Source organism: Macrotis lagotis, chromosome 5 (assembly GCF_037893015.1).
Source record: "Macrotis lagotis isolate mMagLag1 chromosome 5, bilby.v1.9.chrom.fasta, whole genome shotgun sequence".
Taxonomy (NCBI): Eukaryota; Metazoa; Chordata; class Mammalia; order Peramelemorphia; family Peramelidae; genus Macrotis; species Macrotis lagotis.
Window position 1 is genome coordinate 262,383,476 of NC_133662.1, and position 19,695 is coordinate 262,403,170.

Below are 19,695 nucleotides of genomic sequence, written 5' to 3' on the forward strand. Positions count from 1 at the left end.
CACACACACACACACACACACACACACACACACACACACACCCCTTAAGAAAAATACACTAAGTAAAAAAAAAAAAGTGCTTCACTCTGCATTCAGTCTCTACAGTTCTCTGGGGATAGCTAACATTTTTCATCCTAAGTCTTTCAATTGTGGGAACAGCGAAGTCATTCACAACTGATCATCTTACAATATGGTTACTACTTTGTACACAAAACTTGGCATAAACTCCTGCTTAAGTCTTCCTAGGTTTTTCTGAGAGCAGTCTGCTCATCTTCTTACAGCACAATAGTATTATTCCATCACAATCACATATATAGCACAATTTATTCAGCCATTCCAACTGATGGACAACCCCTCAATTTCCAGTGCTTTGCCACCAGAAAAGAGCTGCTATAAATATTTTTGTACATATAGGTCCTTTTCCCTCTTGTTTTCTATCCCTCTTAGAATACAGACCCATGTCAAAGGGTAGGCATGGTACTAAAGCTCTTCAGGCAGAATTCCACATTGTTCTACAGAACAGCTGACTCAGTTTCACAACTCTACCAACAACACATTAATGTCTTATTTTTTTCTCACATCCTCCAACATTTGTGATTTTCCTTTTCTGTCCTTTAGCCAATTTAACAGGTATCAGGTAGTACCTCAGAACTGTTTTAATTTGCATTTCTCCAATCAATAGTGAATTAGATTTTAGCTATAGATAGCTCTGATGACTTCATCTGAAATTTGTTGGTATCTTTTGACCACTATCAATTTTATAAATTTGATTCAGTTTTCTAGTTATTTGGGAAATAAGGCCTTTATCTGATAAACTCCAGGGAGAAGTTTTTTAGTGAACTCTGTTCTGATGCAATCTCAGGTCTGGTGTTTAAATTGGAAGATCACTGCCAGTAACCTCCCCCATTGATTAGGGAACTGCTGAACAGTGTTACATGGATATTTAAATATTTTTATTTTTCTTCAGCTTAAATGCCTGGCTTCCAAGAGCTTCTATTCTCCTGGGGAGATATCTTCTTTTTTTTAGGTTTTATTTTTTTGTAAGGCAAGCGGGGTTAAGTGGCTTGCCCAAGGCCACAGAGTTAGGTAATTATTAAGTGTCTGAGACCGGATTTGAACCCAGGTACTCCTGACTCCAGGGCCAGTGCTTTATCCACTACGCCACCTAGCTGCCCCTGAAATAAATCTTGGAAGCTCAGTGGGACACCTCCCCCCATCAAACTGGAAAATAAAAAGATGGAAGTAGGGTTAGACTGACCAGAGGCAGGCAGGCAGAGGCATACTAGTAACTTCCCAGCAGAGTTGTGACATTGTTCAGCAATTCGGAATTTTATTAGAAAATGACTCAACTGTTCACTCCTTGTGATCAAACAATGTCACTGCTGGGTATCTGTCTGAAGGAAGTTAAAAAAGAAAAATCTTATATTTATCAAAATATTTACAGCAGCACCTTTTTGTGGGTAATAAGAAATTGAAACTAAGGTACAGGAAATGAGGCCCATTGATTAGGGAACTGCTGAACAGTGTTATATGGATATTTAAATATTTTTATTTTTCTTCAGTTTAACTGCTGTTTTTTCCTTTTCACTCATCCCCAATGGTGAGAAAAAAATTTCAAACCCTTGTGGCAAATATGTCTAGTCAATCAACACAAATTTCTGCATTGGTCAATATCCCAAAATTATAAATTACCTATATAAAAAGTGAAATTACTGTTCAGTTGTTTTTCAGTTATATTTGACTCTTTGTGACTCCATTTAGGATTTTCTTGGCAAAGATAGGGGTTTTCCTTTTCCTTCTCTGGCTTGTTTTAGAGATGAGGAATTGAAGTAAACGGGGTTAAGTAATTTGTCCAGGGTCACACTGCTAGCTAGGCTCACTGGGGCCAGATTTGACCTCAGGAAGATGAGTCTTCCTGACTCAAGACCCGGCATTCTATCCAATGTGCCACCTAGCTGCCATAAAATGAAATTATATTAATACAATATATTGCATGCATATTTATTCTTACTCTTAAATTTCAAAATTCTCTAATTATGTTAATTTTATAGTTGCACAGTGTAATACTTAAGTATATAATACAAAATTCATACTTAAATAGAATACATAATCATATTGGATGTAGTCGATGCAGAAGTTTGTTGCTTGTTAAGAACTAGATCTTATGCAGGAGTCACAAGTTAATAAGATCTGTTCCTGAGTAGGGGAGCATCCAACAAGATTATGGGTATGAGGAAGGGGTGGGGTCTGAGTCAGATCTAAAAGAATTAAGTAGCATCTGCAGAGGAGGGATAACACAACAGAGCTTTGGACTGAAAGTGGAAATTGGGAATGAGAGAGAACAAAAAAGAAGCCTTTCCTTTCCTTGTCATATGCAGGAGGGTAAAATGAGGACAGATGGGTAGCAGAAGTTTGTCTTAAAACACCAAGTCACTAAAACTTCAAGGATTTTAACGATCACATTATAAGATATTGAAAAAAGGATAAAAACAAAAACAAAATCCAGAACTTTTTTCAACTAGAAGAACTACAAAAAAATCAACAGGCTAGGGAAGAAATTATAAAACAACACTTTACAGAAGAAACAAGTTCAGGAGTACAGGGCCCAGAGGGCTGGACCAGGAGTCGGAAGACCTGAATTCAAGCCTGCCCTCAGAACCTAGCTGTGCACGACTCTGGAGAAGTCACCGTTTGCCTTCGTTTCCTCATCTATAAAAGTGAGCTAATAATAATAATAATAATAATAATAATAATAATAATAATAATAAATGTCCCTCCCATGGTTTTTATAACATCCGCTGCAAACCTTAAAGTCCCACATAATTCCAGCCAATTCCTCCAAGGCTGCCACTCCCTGAGACCAGTCAGTTTTCTCCTCATCTTTTGTGGAAAAGCAAAGCTCTGAACTATTTCCCCTAAGACGTGCCACCCATGGATCCCAGAAAATACCTTGGCCTGATGGCCATGCTCTCAGCTCTGCTCTGCTGAGTGCTATCTGGTGCTGCTGTTGAAAATTATTTGACATTATTTGTTTTGCAATCAAAACAAAGGACACATCTGAACATTCCTGAAAGCCGCTTAAATGACAATGTTGGAATATTTCAACCCAAAAGACTGTCTTTGACATTCATACTTCAATTGCTTTATCCATTTAACAAAAATTAATAATCAGGATTAAAAGAACAAAAACAAAATTAGAAACTGAACTCTAAACAGTAAGTTCCCTGCAAATGTGAGCTAACATTTTAAATGGAAAATGGACACTGTTCAATCGCTAGGTCTAAGGTTCTCACAGATTCTTCTATTTTCAGTCACGTGATGGAGGCCAGATTCTAGCCATCACTCAGTCGGCCCTGGGCAGTGGTGGGCACTGCTTAATATTCAATTCTGGTTCTTTGAGCATTATTCTAAATTCAGTTCTAATAATAAGCTGCTCTTTGAAATGCAGATAGCACACACTGAGTATTTCAACACCACAGTCCAGGGTTTCAGGTCAAAATATATTTCCTTTCCCTAGATTATGTTCTTCCTCCATGTAAATGCTCTGAACAAGCTGATATAACCAACAACAAAGAGATAAAAAAGTATTTATTATGTGTGTGCCTAAGGGAGCCTTGATGGTGCTCCATATAAGGCCCTGACTGGGAAGGGCATGAGTCAGGAGGCTTCACTGGAGAGGTATATATATATCATGTGGATGGGCTGCCGGCAGGAACGCGGGCCCTCTAGGCCCCCAAGGACCCGGGGGAGAGTGCTCAACAAGTTCCTCTTCTAGTTAGAAATTCCATCTTATCATTAGCCCCCTGGATGCATTCTTACATTCCTCAGGACACCAGCATCTGGAGGGAGCTAAACTCTGAGGACTATGTAGATACCGGCGGCCTCAGAAACCACCATTCTGAACATGTACGGAAACACCCCCCGACCTGGCTTGACACCCGTTTGAGAGTTAGTAACAATTATAAAGGACCAAATTCAAAAGGAAATGACTGTCCTGGCACTGTGACAAATACACACAATCTTCATTTGTCTTCGAGCTTTCAAGCACTGCCCCGAACCCCCCAGAACGGCTCCATCAGGGAAGGAATTCGGCTGCCTCGGTGAGCATGACCGCTGAGCCCCAACAACCCCAGGGATGACAAGGGCGCTCGAAGGCAACAAGCATGCAAGAGATGTGTAAGTTAGTGAAGGGAGTCTGAAAACTGGAACTATCAAGGAAATTCGAATTTCTTAACAATTCTGTTGCTCTTTCTTCTTTATCCATGCTGGTTAAAAAAAAAATAGAAAAAATTCTACATTGAATAATTTAAAAGCTGCAGAGTTCTACGTTTAAAAAAAAATCAACTTTTTTTTGGGGGGGGTTAAGATGGTTACTTTTTTTTATGGGGGATAAAACTTATTTAAAAACACTCCAATTCTTTGGGACACTTCTGACTTCTCTACTTTCCCATACTCATTCTCATTCTCAAGCTTCACCTCAAAATTATATACAGTTCAGCAGAGGCATGAAGGCATTCCAATATGAAATAGATAAGAGTTTTCTTGCTAACTTTGCTAAATGCTAACATTTTGTTAATCTGAAAAATTAGAAATTGAGTTTAATAAATCTAATAAATTAATTTAAATTGGGGTTTCTTAACCTTTTTTTGTAGCATGAAAATCCTTTTTTGGGATTTTTTTTAAAGTGCCTAAGATAAAATTGATAGGATTACAAAGGAAATTCACGGTTGATGGAATTTATATAGGTTAGTGAAAATTCTATAAAGAGAACGTTTTTTCCAGTCTAAGTTCATGAACCCCCTGAGGTCTATCCCTGACCCCTGGGAAGTGGCTAGATGATGAATATTAATAATCTGGCCCTACTACACAACTAACTAGCCGTGTGGTGTTAGGTAAGTCATGTCCCCCCGTGGGCCTCATCAGTAAAATGAGGGGGCTGGGCTACATGAACTCTTCCAGCTCAAAACTTGTCTGCTCGGAAAGTCTTCAATGCAGACCAGAGCTCTGGAGAAGGGAGGGGCTGTGCAGCACAAGTATCTGTTCTGTTCTTTGTAAATGAAAATGATGTAATCTCCATATTTTGTATGGAGGGGGGACCCTGGCATTCAAGCTCCTCGACCACTCATGAAGACATGAGAAGCTCGCTGACTGCCTACATGGCCAGACTGCGGATTCCTCTCCTAAAAATGTGAAATCTGAGGCTCTTCAGAGCAGCAATCAGACAAAAGGACCTCACTGAGCAGAGATGGCCAAAAGTTGGTGAAAACAGATTTTTTTTTTAAAAGAAGGGGGTCTACCTTGGCTTTGAGTGTTTGGCATGGGTACAATGTCTTAAAAAAAAAAGCAGATGACTAGTTCAGCTACTGACGATGTTGACCATTCCCCAGAAGCAGACTGGACCACAGAAAAACAGCGAATGGCTATTTCTTACAGACTTCTGGAACAAGACACAATTCCAGATTATCTTCTGCAGGGTTCTAAAATGTCTGATCGCTTACTCTCCTCTAATGGGTCTGGACTGCCAACCGACTCGACACCAGGGGAGAAGAAACTGCGCTGGGCGGCTCTCCTGATCTTCACAGTGATAATACCCACAATCGGGGGCAACATTCTCGTGATCCTCGCAGTGTCCCTGGAGAAAAAGCTGCAGTATGCTACCAACTACTTTCTGATGTCACTGGCAGTAGCCGATCTGCTAGTTGGGCTGTTTGTGATGCCGATTGCCCTCCTCACGATCATGTTTGGTAAGTAAGTACTGGACTTTGACCACGGTGCCCCAGTGGGTTAAGACTTAAATAGTTTTTATTTGGCCTAAAAGAAAACTGAACTAAAAGTAGTTCCAATTTCTTATTGTTCTCGGTCGCTATTTGTGCCTGCCAACTATAAAGAGTAAAAATGGGTAACAATAATCACTCTGCCAATAATGGTAAAGCTATTCTCCAAGTATTTATCATTCAAAGATGCCACACAGTTGTAAGATCAACTGAATTAAAACCCACACTTGCCTACTGTGCTCAATAGGGCTGATGATTTCGTATTGGCTACAGTCTCTCTATCATGTATGATTTGTCTCTTGATTTGACTTCATTCCTAATTTAAAAGAACTCTTCTATCCAAATTCTTGCAACTTCCATGCATTTTGTTCATTTTAGAAAATTTCCTCAGTCAGTGAACTCAATTCTGTTTGTGGCACAATCTTAAAATAAACTTCAATCACAGAAGAAAATGATTCAGCTACTGCTCAGCTCTTCTGTTTTCTGATCACTAGTATCTGATGTGGGAAAATTCAGGACCCTCAACTGAAGAAATTAAATGGAATACTACTCAGGGTTTTGAGATTAATAATTAGTTTTCTGCTGATTTATATCAGTCTCTTAAAAAGATTTCTTAATAACTTAACAATCTTAAAACATCTCTCAAATATTTCAGTTTTAAGGAGGAATTTTTTTTGACCCATGGATTCTACACCTCCCTCCTTTTTCAGCTTCTTAATCTCTTGAGTAATCCAGCTGTAACCATGATTAAAATATTTAAGGAATCTTAAAGTTAGAACAGAACATAACAATAGTACCTTTAACACTGTGCAGAGCTAAAAGGACTCGGGTCAGATTTATATAGAGGTGACCTGAGGGGAGAATTTCACTGATACTTGATACAATTCCTATCAAATATCACAGCAAAGAGACAGAAAATTTATTTTAAATGTCCCCCTTCAAAAGAGAGTGAAATGTTCTCATTATCACAACCTGCTGTTGGGAAGCTGAATGTTTAGACAGATGAATGAATGAGCCTGTTGGGTCACAAGGCTTAAATATTTACCTAATAAGAATTCCTCCTCTTGAGCCCCCTTCACAAACTCTACCAATTGCCTTCCTTCCCCCCCCCCCCCCCCGGCTGAGGGATTGCCACAAATGAGCCATTAAGCATTACACATCAATAAGGTTCCATGTCTAACTCATCCTGGATTTCAGTGACAGGCAGGATGCTTTTCAAATGTTAGGAGCAGGAGGACAGAGAATGCTCATCAAAACCAGCAATAAACCTACTCTTTGAATCGGGGTGGTGGTGGTGGTCCTTTTTCTTCCAGAGCAGAGTGGACATGAATATGTTCAAGGCTGCCACTGACAGGGGCTGTTATCTATGGCAGCAGCTCCTAGTGCTACTTCTCAAGTTAACTTTAAACAAATTAAATTGCTTGATATTGGTGAGTCAGTTTTAACTTCAAAGTAAACCAAATATTTCATGACTGCTTGTTATATGGGTAACCTAGGAAAATTATGTCTACCAGAATAAAATAAGCAAGGATTTCAAAAAGAAAAGTTTCCATGGGTTTAAAGCCAGATGACAATCATGACAGAAGGCTGCTGAGTCCATGTACTTCCCAAATCTCCAATCAGTGGTCTAGCAGATAGTCAAGATGCAACTGAAGGCTTTGCCAAGGCTTGCATTTGAAGTCTGATTCCCTCAAACTCAAGCATTAAAAGTTCAGATAAGAAAGGGTGCTTATTCGCATTAAACATGTAGAGAACGTGCCCTGATATTTATGTTCAACTCAGTAATCAAGAACATTTAGAAAGAGAGGTATCTAGGCAGGGGAAATTCAGCCACTCCCATTCTGCTAACATGGAAATAAAAAACCACAATAAGCTGATGAAAATGTGCTGCATTTGGTGATTAAAAAAATTCTTCACATAACTGTAGAAAAGTCCAAAGGAGTGCTTTAAAATGAAATGAAAAGATTGGAATTTTTGCCATTTAGGACAGATTTCTTAGCATGCCACCCCATACTGTGCAATGGATTTGTGAGAAACTTCTTGGAATTTTCACTCTATTCTTTTTGCTTAAAAAAAAAATGACTGATTACAACAAATAAAGTGGTTAGTCTTCCAAAAAGACCCCAAATCTATTTTGTGTTTTAAATGAACATTTTAAATGAAAACACTTGCAGAAGAATATTTTGTTCCATAGAAGAGAGAGAAATGTAAGACCCCTAGGAAATTGAGAGGGCTGCAACAGCAACTTTTAAATCAAAGTGCAGTCACACAAGGAAAAAAGTCAAGGCACTGGGTTTGCAGACACGTTTCTCAAACTAATAAGCATTTATTATTGAGTGGCTACTATGTTCCAAGCCAGGAAACACAAAGGGTGAAACAGTTGCTGCTCACAAGGTGCTTACCTTAAACTAGAACCATATAACTCGGCCACCCAGCACTATCCGATGTGTTCAGGACAATGGAGACTTTCTAAGAGTCAAACATTCCACTCACACTGGCCCAGTGGATGTGGGGTAGCCACCACCATCTCCTACCAATGTTTTGATGGCAGAATGCTGCCCGAGCTCCAACAATTGACTTGTGAATCAACTTTGGATGCCAAAGCTGCCTCTTACCATTCTCAAGTCTTATAGAGAAGGGTTGGTTAAATTCTCAAAGAATCATGTTTCTACTCCTAGAAAAATCAGACCCTCCTAGAGAAGGCGTGTCAGGAAGCTTGAAGACTTCAAGATACTGGGCTTGTAAGCTGGGAAGTTTCCACAAACAGAACTCCCTTGTTCCACTATTATTTCAGTCACACTTTTGGCGTGACGGCAATTCTATAAAAATAAGAGGGGAACATAATGTCTAAAGAATAGGTCCCTAGAGAAGGTAAACATGAACAAGAAGAGCAAAGTGGGGAAATGACCACTATTTCTAGTTATCCTGCAGAGAACAACACTAGTGTCATGATGGATGCCCGGCCTCCCTGGACCTGGGCCCTTCAAATGCTCCCAGCAGTTCAGGGTCTTTATTGTCACTGTGGAGATGCAGAATACAGGACCCAGAGAGTATCTGTGACCAGCCCTCTGGCCCTTGGGCAGATCCCATGTGGAGAGCCGATGCTGGGCACAACTCTTCTGCCCTTAATCACCGTTGGACCTGCTTCATGTAAGGGCAGTCAGTTTTCCAGGTCTCTGCCACCTGAGCCTCGGCCAGCCTGAAGAAATGCCATCCGGGCTCTGAACCTCAGGGCTGCCACGAAGGCAAGCAGGAGGAGGAAGTACCCGGGAGATGTCGTCTCAGTTTTACAGTATCAAACAAGGCTGTGTCCTCATCCCCTCGAAAATGTTCTCTGGCTGAAAGCCAGTTATTATTATCACCTTCTATTTAAATAATGTGGTACTTAACATTTTTGGTGAATTGGATCCTTGTCCTTATAAATAGGAAGACAAAGATCACTTCTGGGACAATGTCATAATTAGATTATCCAGCCAAATGGTTTTAATAAATATTTGGGGTCTATTGACTAGAAGCTCAATACTGATGATACCAAAATTTACACCAATGTGCCAAAAAAAAAAAAAAGACAGAACTAGTGGGTATGTGTTCCATACCAAATTACAGAAGGTATTTGATTCTAAACAGTGAAATCCTATGGATGGTAAAATCTGTCAAGAACAAGCTCTGAGGCAGCCCCGAGGCTGAGAGCTGAGAGGCAAGGGGGGGCTGGCAACGAGTTCTTCTGCAACTTTCTCTAATGTCTTCCTGGAATTGTTATAACAGCAGAAAGCAAAATACCTACATCACACTCCCCCAGAAGTCTGGCAAAATGCCATCATCTGCCTGCTGCAGCCCCCCTCTTTTACAAACATGCATGAAAAAAAGCCTTTCTTCAGTTTAACTGGAACTCATTGGTCTCTACTTGGCCTCCAAATCCGGGGCTCTTAGCTGACCTTCCAATGATAGGTGGGGAAAATGCGCAATGAATTATCCTGGGACCAGAAATCGCAGATTAACTTACATAAATTAATATAAACAACATAAAAACTAAACCACCCTCACATCTGAATGCATTTTTGGCCTTTCCATCCACGCAGGCATCTAAGTAAATTTTATTTGAAGTAATTCCCTATTGTCACTGACCCAAGTGATGTCAAATGCATCAATCTGGAATAGTTTTGAAGCTAAGAGGTAGAGGCACACAATGGTTGTAATGTCATTCCATTATGTAATTTTATGAAATTGGGATCACAGGTGGCTAGAAAGCTGCACCTTTCAATTTGGATCTCAATCATTTTTAATCTCCCACTCTTTTCAAAAAGCAGACACTCCCTTATCATTTTCTCTTACTAGTAATAATCAGTCAGTAAAGCCCCTAAAGATAAAACAGATTAAAATCAGGGTATCTTTACATTAATGAGAATTTTCTATTTCTCTTCATTTTGTTATGAAAATAAGGATTCAGGAATGGAAGTTGTTAAATTCAATTCACTTTTGCCACTGGTCAATTTAAACACTCAAGAAACTGTACTAATATTTAAGAACCAGGGTTCAGAGGTCATGTGATCTGAACCCAAAGATGTGAGAATTTCTCTTGGGTCTCTCTGCTCTGTCTGACAGACTAATACTGCGTTTGAGAAATTGTGTGACTTCACCAATACAAATGTGAACAGTTTGAAACAAAACAAGACTGTCAAATGAAATAGGAAGCTCTGAGACTTTTTTGTCACCTGCCCCAGCGGCTGGGCTTTCAGCAGATGGCAGAAGGAGTCCAAACCCTTTATTTATTTATTTATTTGTTTTTTTTTTAGATTTTCTAAGGCAATGGGGTTAAGTGGCTTGCCCAAGGCCACACAGCTAAGTCATTATTAAGTGTCTGAGGCCGGATTTGAACTCAGGTACTCCTGACTCCAAGGCCAGTACTCTATCTACTGCACCACCTAGCTGACCCTGTCCAAGCCCTTTAAAAAAAGGGACGCTGACCTCAGAGACACATTTGGTTCTGACAGGAGACCTCCATGGCTCTTGATGTTTCCCTATCAATCCCCTTCAGAAGATGGAGCCAGCCCACTGAAAGCTTGCTGTCAGGTACGCCAATCTACTGCTTCACCAGTCCTTTTTTAGGAATCTCAAGCTGTCCATCTTTTTCCAGAGCTTCTTCCCCAAAAAGTTAACGCCTCAAAGGGAAAAGCCAGACTCTGCCAATCGGTGCTCTGACTTAGGTCTGGCACTAATCCTGCCCCAGATGTCCCTCAGAGCTACACAACTCCTTAATTCCTCCACCTGAGACTGGTAAAGGATGGCCTGCATTTAACTAGAGGATTCCATGCCAGCTGACTGTCTGTAGTGCCTTTCTCACAACAACCATGGACTGCAATAAATTCCAGATGGAGCAATGACTCAAATATAAAAGAACATACACTAAAAAGCAATTAGAAGATGACTTAATCATGGATATAGTAACTTGCAATAGATTGAGCTATTTGATGAAAAGAATCACTATTGCTAAATTTATTGGAGGCATCAACAATCCAATCTGAATAAAGAAAAATATAGGCACAGTAGATAGAGCACTGACCCTGGCATCCTGAAACCAAATTTGGTCTCAGACACTTAACTGCCTAGCTGTGTGACCTTAGGCAAGTCACTTAACCTCACTGCCTTAAATAAAATTAAAAAAAAGAGAACTAGAAGAAAAATATGGAAGACAAAATATTTGCCTGAGCACAAATACTAATGACTCACATTCATATAGTGCTTTAGGGTTTCCAAAATGCTTTCCTTATAACAATCTAATATATACTTTACAGAGGAGGCAGAAGGCTAGCAGAACTGCAAGGCAGGTGCCACACCCTCTCTTCCTCCTTCATATTTTCTAATGTGGCTCTATCATATTTTCCCTCTGTGGACACTGAATATGAAAATTCCTTTTCTTCGGACTTTGATGTGGTACATTTCATGCACGTATTTATGAAGACACACACACACACACACACAAAGTTTAGACTATACAAGATGAAAAGGTTAGGACAAGGAAAAGATCTTTGCAGAGCTTATAAATAATCTGATAAAAAACTGACCTACAAAATCTCTTACATGACTTTTTTAAGATTAAGAGCCACTCTTCCATAAATACACTGTTTAAGACTGATTAGGCAGGACTTGAAGGAAAAAAAGATGTCATTATTTGAAAAACTGTTTCAACTGTTCAATGACTGGAGAAAGGTGAATGAAAACAACTTTACACCCAATTGGCAGGTGGTTAACAAAGACCCACAGTTCCTAGGCACTGGTGCTGGCTGTGGAGAAACAATGCCAAAAACCCATGACAGAGCCATAGGACAGCCCCAGACCCAGGCTTCTCCATCAGCCGTTGAGCAATAACTAGGCTTGTTTTAGGGGTCTGAAGGAGAGACCTCCTTCTGCTCCAGGTGCTAATTGAGAAAGATGGGGGGGGGGGGGCGGGGAAGAGAGAGAGAGACAGAGACAGACACAAATGATAATTTCACTTTGAAACTAAAAGTACCTAGGCCCTAGTTTAACATCCCGAAGTGTTTATGACCCCATTCCTTTCAGACAGTTTTATAAGAATAAAAACATTTTTTTTTTGCAAGGCAATGGGGTTAAGTGGCTTGCCCAAGGCCGTCTGAGATTGGATTTGAACTCAGGTCCTCCTGACTCCAGGGACAGTGCTCTATCCACTGTATCACCTAGCCACCCCCAACAGGATTGGAAATTTTTTGTAACCCCTGTTTAACCCCTTATGGGGATTCCATGCTTTTCAAAACTTTTTTCTTAAGGTTTTTTGGCAAGGCAAATGGGGTTAAGTGGCTTGCCCAAGGCCACACGACTAGGTAATTATTAAGTGTGAGGCCGCATTTGAACTCTGATACTCCTGACTCCAGGGCCAGTGCTGTATCCACTGCGCCACCTAGCCACCCCCCCAAACATTTCTTAAAACGGTATTTTCTAATTCAGTTTCTATTTTCAAGAGAACCAAACAATACAGTACTATTTAGAACAGTACACATAACCAAATGGCCTAAACTCAAGCAGGAAAACATTTTCTTCAATGAGACCCAATAGGGCTAGGTAAGGACTTAATTTTAATTCCATGAGGGCCTTTTGTTGGGAGTTCACATTCCTTTTTTGACTCCAGCCTTCCCCCCTCCCCTCCCCAGTGAGCCAGCCCTTAGAACCAAGACTGAAAACAAATTCAGCAAACCCTACCAACAAATGAACTATTTCTAACCAGACATGGATTACTGCATACTCTAAGGTGCCAAGCAAGCTCTTAATGAAAGAAGGTAATCACTTTTAAAAAAGAAATATGGTTTGTATTTTCAATAGACACTTAAACTTTTATGACAAACATTTCATAAACTAAATATAGCCAATTACCTTCTATAAAAAGAGGACACATTCTGTAGTCTATCATTTTTGCCTACAATATCACATCCAAAGTCAAGTATGAGGGGCTAAATATACTTCACACATTGACTTTAACTGGATCATTCTGCCCCAATCTTACCACCGACGGGAATGGCCATGGGTTCATCCTGGCATCCTTTCAGTCAGATTTTGCCCCACCACTGTCAATCCCAGGCTGGGTACCCAAAGGCATGGCAGGTCTTTTCTTCACTCTGTATTGTTATGTGACTACTATCCCAACTTTGCAAGATACTGAACTGATAAGGGTCAAGAATTTGTGAAGAGTCTTCAAAAGTATTTCACTGAAATTCACTCTGCTTTACAGCCTCCCCTAAATTGTGGTGAACTGAGCCAAAGTTTCCCACTAAACTGGGGTGGACGGAGAGAAGCCTTTGACTTAAAGGAGACTCTTAAGACTCCTGCCACTTGAGAATATTAAAAAATCATCCTCAAGTGGTAAAAACCAATTTCCTTCGGGGCAGAGGGGAAGGAAATGTTATCTCATGTTCCCTCCCTTCAGAAAAGGATCCAGAAATAGATGAAAAATGTTGATCTCGGTTTGAATTATCAATCAGCACTACATGTTCATACAAACAGGTAGATGTCTGTGTGAGAGAAATAGCTCAGGGACTTGCAAACCCCAAGCAGCAAACTAATCCTTTCCTTGAGATGGTCAAATTTCTTTTGGAAAGAACTGCACCTATGCATACTAAGAAATATCATCATAGCCCATACTTCCTGTTTTGCAGTATTGGAAAACAATTATATAAGCATGTTCCTTAAGTCATTAATTTTACCTTGGTAAAATTTGATTTGATTTGTTTTCAAATTTCCTGGGAGTGCTAGCCATTTAAGTGAATATTTTGAGTAGACATCCTTCCTTCTCCTCCATCATGATCACAGGGACATGGGGCATGGAGAAAGGCCGCCCTAGACTGCAGGCCTCATCCCAAGTCAGTGGCTCATGTTAGCACCCATGGAGTCTTCCCTCCAAACTGAAGTCTGCCGGGAAGACACGGAAGGTGTCAATGGATGGTACGCAATCATCACCAACTTGAGATGGGTTTTGGCTCTTATCTGGTGTCCAGGTGATGACACAGCTAACAAATGTATTAAAGACAGCCGACTGTTAGGAGTGGACAGCAGAGCAATTAACTGCTTTGTGTTTTCTTTCTCCCAGAGCCAGTGTGGCCACTCCCACTTGTCTTCTGCCCGGCCTGGCTGTTCCTAGATGTGCTTTTTTCTACTGCTTCCATCATGCATCTCTGTGCTATCTCTGTGGACCGTTACATAGCCATCAAAAAGCCCATCCAGGCCAGTCAATACAACTCCCGAGCTACAGCCCTCATCAAAATAACAGTGGTCTGGCTCATCTCAATAGGTAGGAGGAGGAAAGGGTCTGGGGAGGGGAAGGGTCCTTTCAAGAAAAGAAACACAAAGTTTATCTGGAGGTGAAGGCGAGATCATCATGATGTATATGTCTGTATTCATGTATGTCTATACACAGGCATGTATATGTGTACAGAGCCCTTCATCACATAGGATTCTAGTCTTTCCAATCAGAATCTATTCCCATGACTCACTCTCGGGTGGACACTCCAGCAGCTTCCACTCAGCTCAAAAGGCTTCAGAACTGGTCCTGGTGAGAATCTGCTCATTTATGAGAGGCTCATGACCAGGATGGAGGAGTAGAGGGAAAATTTTCAGCCACAGAAGTTAGTTCTCAAATAGCATCTCTTGAGTCCCGCCATCAGTGGAGGCCATACTAATGAAAACATTTTTCTGATGTGTAACTGTATAATAGCAATCTATATTTTTGCTGAATATATTAAAGAAAAATAACAAAGAAACAAAAAGGCTCATAACCTCAAGGGGAGGAAAACCCCCCCCACCCAGTGCATTTTAATGATCTTTACTGTGATTCAATATGTAGGCCACAACCTGAAGTATTGGCCTTGGGAAATAGAGACCTTGCTCACAAAACTCAAATTCTTATTCCAAGACACTGACTTAGTTATTGTGTAAAAAACTGAAAATCATCAAAAAACATCAGATTCTTTTGAAACTCACTGTTATAAGCACCTACCTCTAAGGAGCTAAACAGGCCACACAGCTGGGTCAATATTAAGTGTCTGAGACTGGATTTGAACCCAGGTTCCTGACTCCAGGGCTGGTGCTTTATCCACTGCACCACCTAGCCACCCCCCAATATTCCATTTTAACAAACCTGCAGATCAAATGAAAGAGACCTAGGATGTTAAAGAAAGTAAGAGCCAAGAAAAGCTGCATCTAAGTGGAGAGAGAAGTTTCCAGGGTCTGATAATTTGTTGTTAATCTTTTGGCTCCTGACGAAATAGGAGCCAAAAGACTTTGCAGATAATAGGGTCTTATGAGGTATACAGATCATAAAAGCCAGAACATATCTGAGATTAATTTTTAAAATATTTGCTGATTCTAAAGGAAAGGATGGGAACTGGGCACTTTGTTCTGGGCCTCCTCCTACCCTTTGCACAACTCCAACAAGCAAGATCATCCTTAATGATCCTCTCTTCAGGTAAAAATCAGTCAGATGGGAGGGACTCTCCTATCTTTAGGTACAACATACCACGTTTCCTTTTTCAGGTGTTCTAAGTCATTAATGTAAAACTATGACTCCTTAAAATTTTAAAATAGCTTATCTCAAATCAACACATTCCTTCTCTTTGCTCAAACTTTCAAGAGACAGTGGAAAAAACTATTTACATGGATGAAATACAAAGTGATTATGACACATCAACTAACCCCTGGAGAACGAGAAGCTATACTTTTATGTCATTAGTTGCTTTCTGTAGGTCAAAGGCATTATTTCATAGAATTTCTTCTGTGGGTATTGTTTGTCCTTCCTTCTTGAAGAGGTCAGGATATCAAGGAGGTAGTGCCATGACTTACAAGGGAATTGAATTTGAGTGAGATGGGACTCCTCCAGAGCCATCTGGGTCCAGCCAGATAAGGATCAGGATGATGGGCCTGAATGCCGTGGGACCCTTGACCCTTTTAAGCTAAGTACTTTCCAGGGCCTTAGTTTGACTGAGGCAATGACCATTCAGTGATTAAGGTAAAACCACTATCATGAGATGGGCGATAATTAGCATCCTGTGTGGATCTGTAGTTAGAGAGATTGAAGTTAAAATCCTATCTCAAACACTTATTGGCTACATGATTCTGGGAAAGATATTTAACTTTTGTCTGCCTTAGTTTCCTCAACTGTAAAATGGGAAAAATAATAGTACCTAGCTCCCAGGACTGTTGTGAAGATAAAATCAGATCATATGGAAAGGGATTTTGCAAGGCTTAAAACGCTCTATGAAATTTTGTGATGAGAGTGATGATGATGGATGTCAAATTCCTAATGAATCTCTTGGAAACTACAAAACATGATAAAAGAGTCCCATCAAATTCCCCCAGAGTCAGCTGGCACTGCCCCAGGTGTTGTCAGTGGGCAAGATGGCTGGGAGGACTAGACCCCCAGGAGTGGTTCACACAAACAATGAAACCGAGCTTTGTTTGTTTGTTTTTTTTTTTTCTTCTAGGCATTGCCCTCCCGGTCCCAATTAAAGGCATAGAGGCTGGCGTGGGGGACCCCAACAACATCACGTGTGTGCTTACAAAGGAACGTTTTAGTAACTTCATGCTTTTTGGCTCCCTGGCTGCCTTCTTCACGCCCCTTGCCATTATGGTCGTCACTTACTTTCTCACTATCCAAGCCCTTCGGAAGAAGGCATACTTGATCAAAAACAAGCCACCACAGCGTTTCACATGGTCCACCGTGTCCACGGTTTTCCAAAGGGATGAAACGCCTTGCTCATCCCCTGAAAAGATGGCCATGCTGGAGTTTTCTCCCAAGAATAAAACAGAGCCTAACGCAAGTGATGAGATGTTTATCCGACGGATGTCCAGTGTTGGCAAAAAGTCTGTTCAAACTATTACCAATGAACAGAGGGCATCCAAGGTGCTAGGGATTGTGTTTTTCCTGTTTCTGTTTATGTGGTGCCCTTTCTTCATTACCAATGTCACTCTAGCTTCATGTGATTCCTGCAGCCAGAACACGCTCCAAAAGCTGCTAGAGATATTTGTCTGGATAGGTTATGTTTCTTCAGGGGTGAATCCTTTGGTCTACACACTCTTTAACAAGACCTTTCGGGATGCATTTGGGCGATACATCACGTGCAATTATCAGGCCACCAAGGCAGGGAAGCCCCTCCGGAAATACTCCAGCAAGATGTCCTTTAGGAATTCCCTGGCAGAGGACTCCAAGTTCTTTGTGAGACAAGGAGTGAGAAATGGGATTAACCCAGTCATGTACCAGAGCCCAGTGAGACTCTGTAGTTCTCCCATCCAGTCCTCATCAACCATTCTACTAGATACACTCCTTCTCACTGAAAATGAAGTGGAGAAAACTGAGGAGCAAGTCAGCTATGTGTAGCAGAATTCGTGCTACCTGCATCTAAATGATGCAATGAGTGGCACTGAGTAAGAGAAGGCATATGGACTAGTTGGGGCCATTACAAAATATTGTAGATAAAAGAACTGCAAAATATGTTACTTCATCTTCTTAAAGACCAAAACTAAATATCAGTACTGTCTAGTTTTCCTCAATTTGGCCAGACAGTTCCATGAAATAGCTATTTTGCACAGAAATAAGAACTAGCATATACAGTAATTAAGAAGGTAAAAGATTCAAATAAAGTTCAGTCAATTATTTAATCAACAAGTTTGGTCTAGCCTTCTTTTACAAAGCCATTAAAATCAGGACCATTTTGCTAAAGACCTAATGGTGCAGAGCTACCATCAAGGATAGGTTCCGGCATAAAGACACTCATGGAATTCCACCTCAATTGGAGGTGATCAACATTTTCACTGCTTTATTCAGGTAAATGACACACTTATCAAACTGGCAGAAGACAAAGAATCAGGCCTCCCCCAACCAATGAGAGGACCTGAACATGACCTCCTAGGATGGAGAAAAGCCTTGAGAGAGCACCTGGTTCACCCCCATACCCTTGACAGATGAGGAACCTGAGGTCTAGCCAAAGAGAAACTAAATGACTGACAGGGTCAGGGTGACAAAGGCAGAGTGGGGGCTAGAGCCAAGACTCTAGCTCATGTTATTTATATATATATATATATATATATATCATACCTGTATATGATGTATATTATATATAAAGTCTTATATGAAGGCCTTTAGTGGACTGCAAACTCAACCAGCCACCAAAAGATCTAATAAGAGTGGAAGGCTAATATGGAAGATTCAGGACAAAGAAAGAGTTCCTCACTGTACTAAGTTCAGGTTAAACAACTGAAGTAGAGGGTTTGGGTCTATTCCTCCCATTACAGGAAGGACAATTATTAAATTCTGAAGTAATAATCAGAACAGAGTAACCATCACAGGAACAAGGTTCAAAAGCAAGCCATATTAACATTCACTGAAGTAATTAGGGCTTTAAACCTAGAGAAGATTTAGTATTGTGGGCTTCTGATTTACCAGAGTCTGTCATGTGGCAAAGGACAGAGGAGAGTACTAGGGATAATGGGTGGGAGTTATGGGGAGCCGGTCTTGGACTCAACACATAGAAAATAAACCTTCTCACAATGCCGTCTCTCCCAAATTGGACAAGGTTCCTTATAGGAGACTGTCAAGAGCTCCTCAGCAATATTTCTAATGTTGTGCATCTGTGGTTAGGTTTGTTTGGTTGTTGACAGACAGCAAGGAAATCCAACATTATCTTTGCCCTTGAGGAACTTAAGGTGTAAAACCTGACAGGCCTGACACAGTCCACATATAGATGACAATAAATATCCCAAACAAGGAGAATGTTGTTCCCTGTGTGAAAACAACAGGATCAGAGAAAGCCACCACCTGATAAATTCCAGAAATCTTCCTATCCAATCACCCATAGCTTTCCTGCATCTCAACCACCCTGGCAGTGACCCTCCTCATTGAAGTACTCCATCCTCAAGATCTAGACTTGGAAATTTCCCTTTCAGACAGTGCAATCTGAGGGCAGGGGTCAGGGTTTATCGTTTTATTTTGCCAAGTACAGTGTGGTTCAGATAGGACCGAAAAGTCTTTGCTGGATGAAGGGTGACTCTGCTTCCTGTTCATCTCTCCTTTACTCCTACTGGTCCTAGGACTTTTAGTTCCCCAATCCTTCTTCAGTCATCCCCTAATTTATTACAGCTGTTTTGGCTTCTCTTGACTTGCAAGCAGGTCCTCATAGTCCATTACTTCAATTATGTATTGCTAAGTGTCTCTCAGCTTCCCTAATCTGCTAGTCCCCAAAGATAAGGCCCACTACCCAATTTTTCCACTCACACTCCTGAATTTTACCTAACTCTGTTGAACATCATGAAACTGAATTGATAAATTTCTGCAGCTTGATACTGGTTGGGTCCTTATTTCTAATCCACAATTTTTTTTCTAATCTCTTACTAACTCCAAATTGCAATATCTTTTCCAAACCCTTCT

At 40.6% G+C, this 19,695-nt stretch overlaps 2 protein-coding genes across 3 annotated transcripts in view; one reads left to right on the plus strand and one right to left on the minus strand.

Moving 5' to 3' along the window:
- Positions 1–19,695, minus strand: part of PSMD1 (proteasome 26S subunit, non-ATPase 1) — a 117,459-nt gene that overhangs the window by 45,694 nt on the left and 52,070 nt on the right. The window lies entirely within an intron of this gene.
- Positions 4,832–18,300, plus strand: HTR2B (5-hydroxytryptamine receptor 2B). Its single transcript, XM_074189672.1, has 3 exons — positions 4,832–5,744; positions 14,368–14,568; positions 16,757–18,300. Exons 1-3 carry the CDS (start codon positions 5,348–5,350, stop codon positions 17,647–17,649), a joined length of 1,491 nt encoding a protein of 496 aa, XP_074045773.1. The 5' UTR covers positions 4,832–5,347; the 3' UTR covers positions 17,650–18,300.

Bases quoted from the DNA above. Each gene is read 5' to 3' on its own strand.
- HTR2B (XM_074189672.1), top strand. From the start codon at position 5,348: ATGACTAGTTCAGCTACTGACGATGTTGACCATTCCCCAGAAGCAGAC. The intron at 5,745-14,367 runs GTAAGTAAGTAC...TCTTTCTCCCAG, and splicing joins CCTCCTCACGATCATGTTTG to AGCCAGTGTGGCCACTCCCA. The intron at 14,569-16,756 runs GTAGGAGGAGGA...TTTTTCTTCTAG, and splicing joins GGTCTGGCTCATCTCAATAG to GCATTGCCCTCCCGGTCCCA.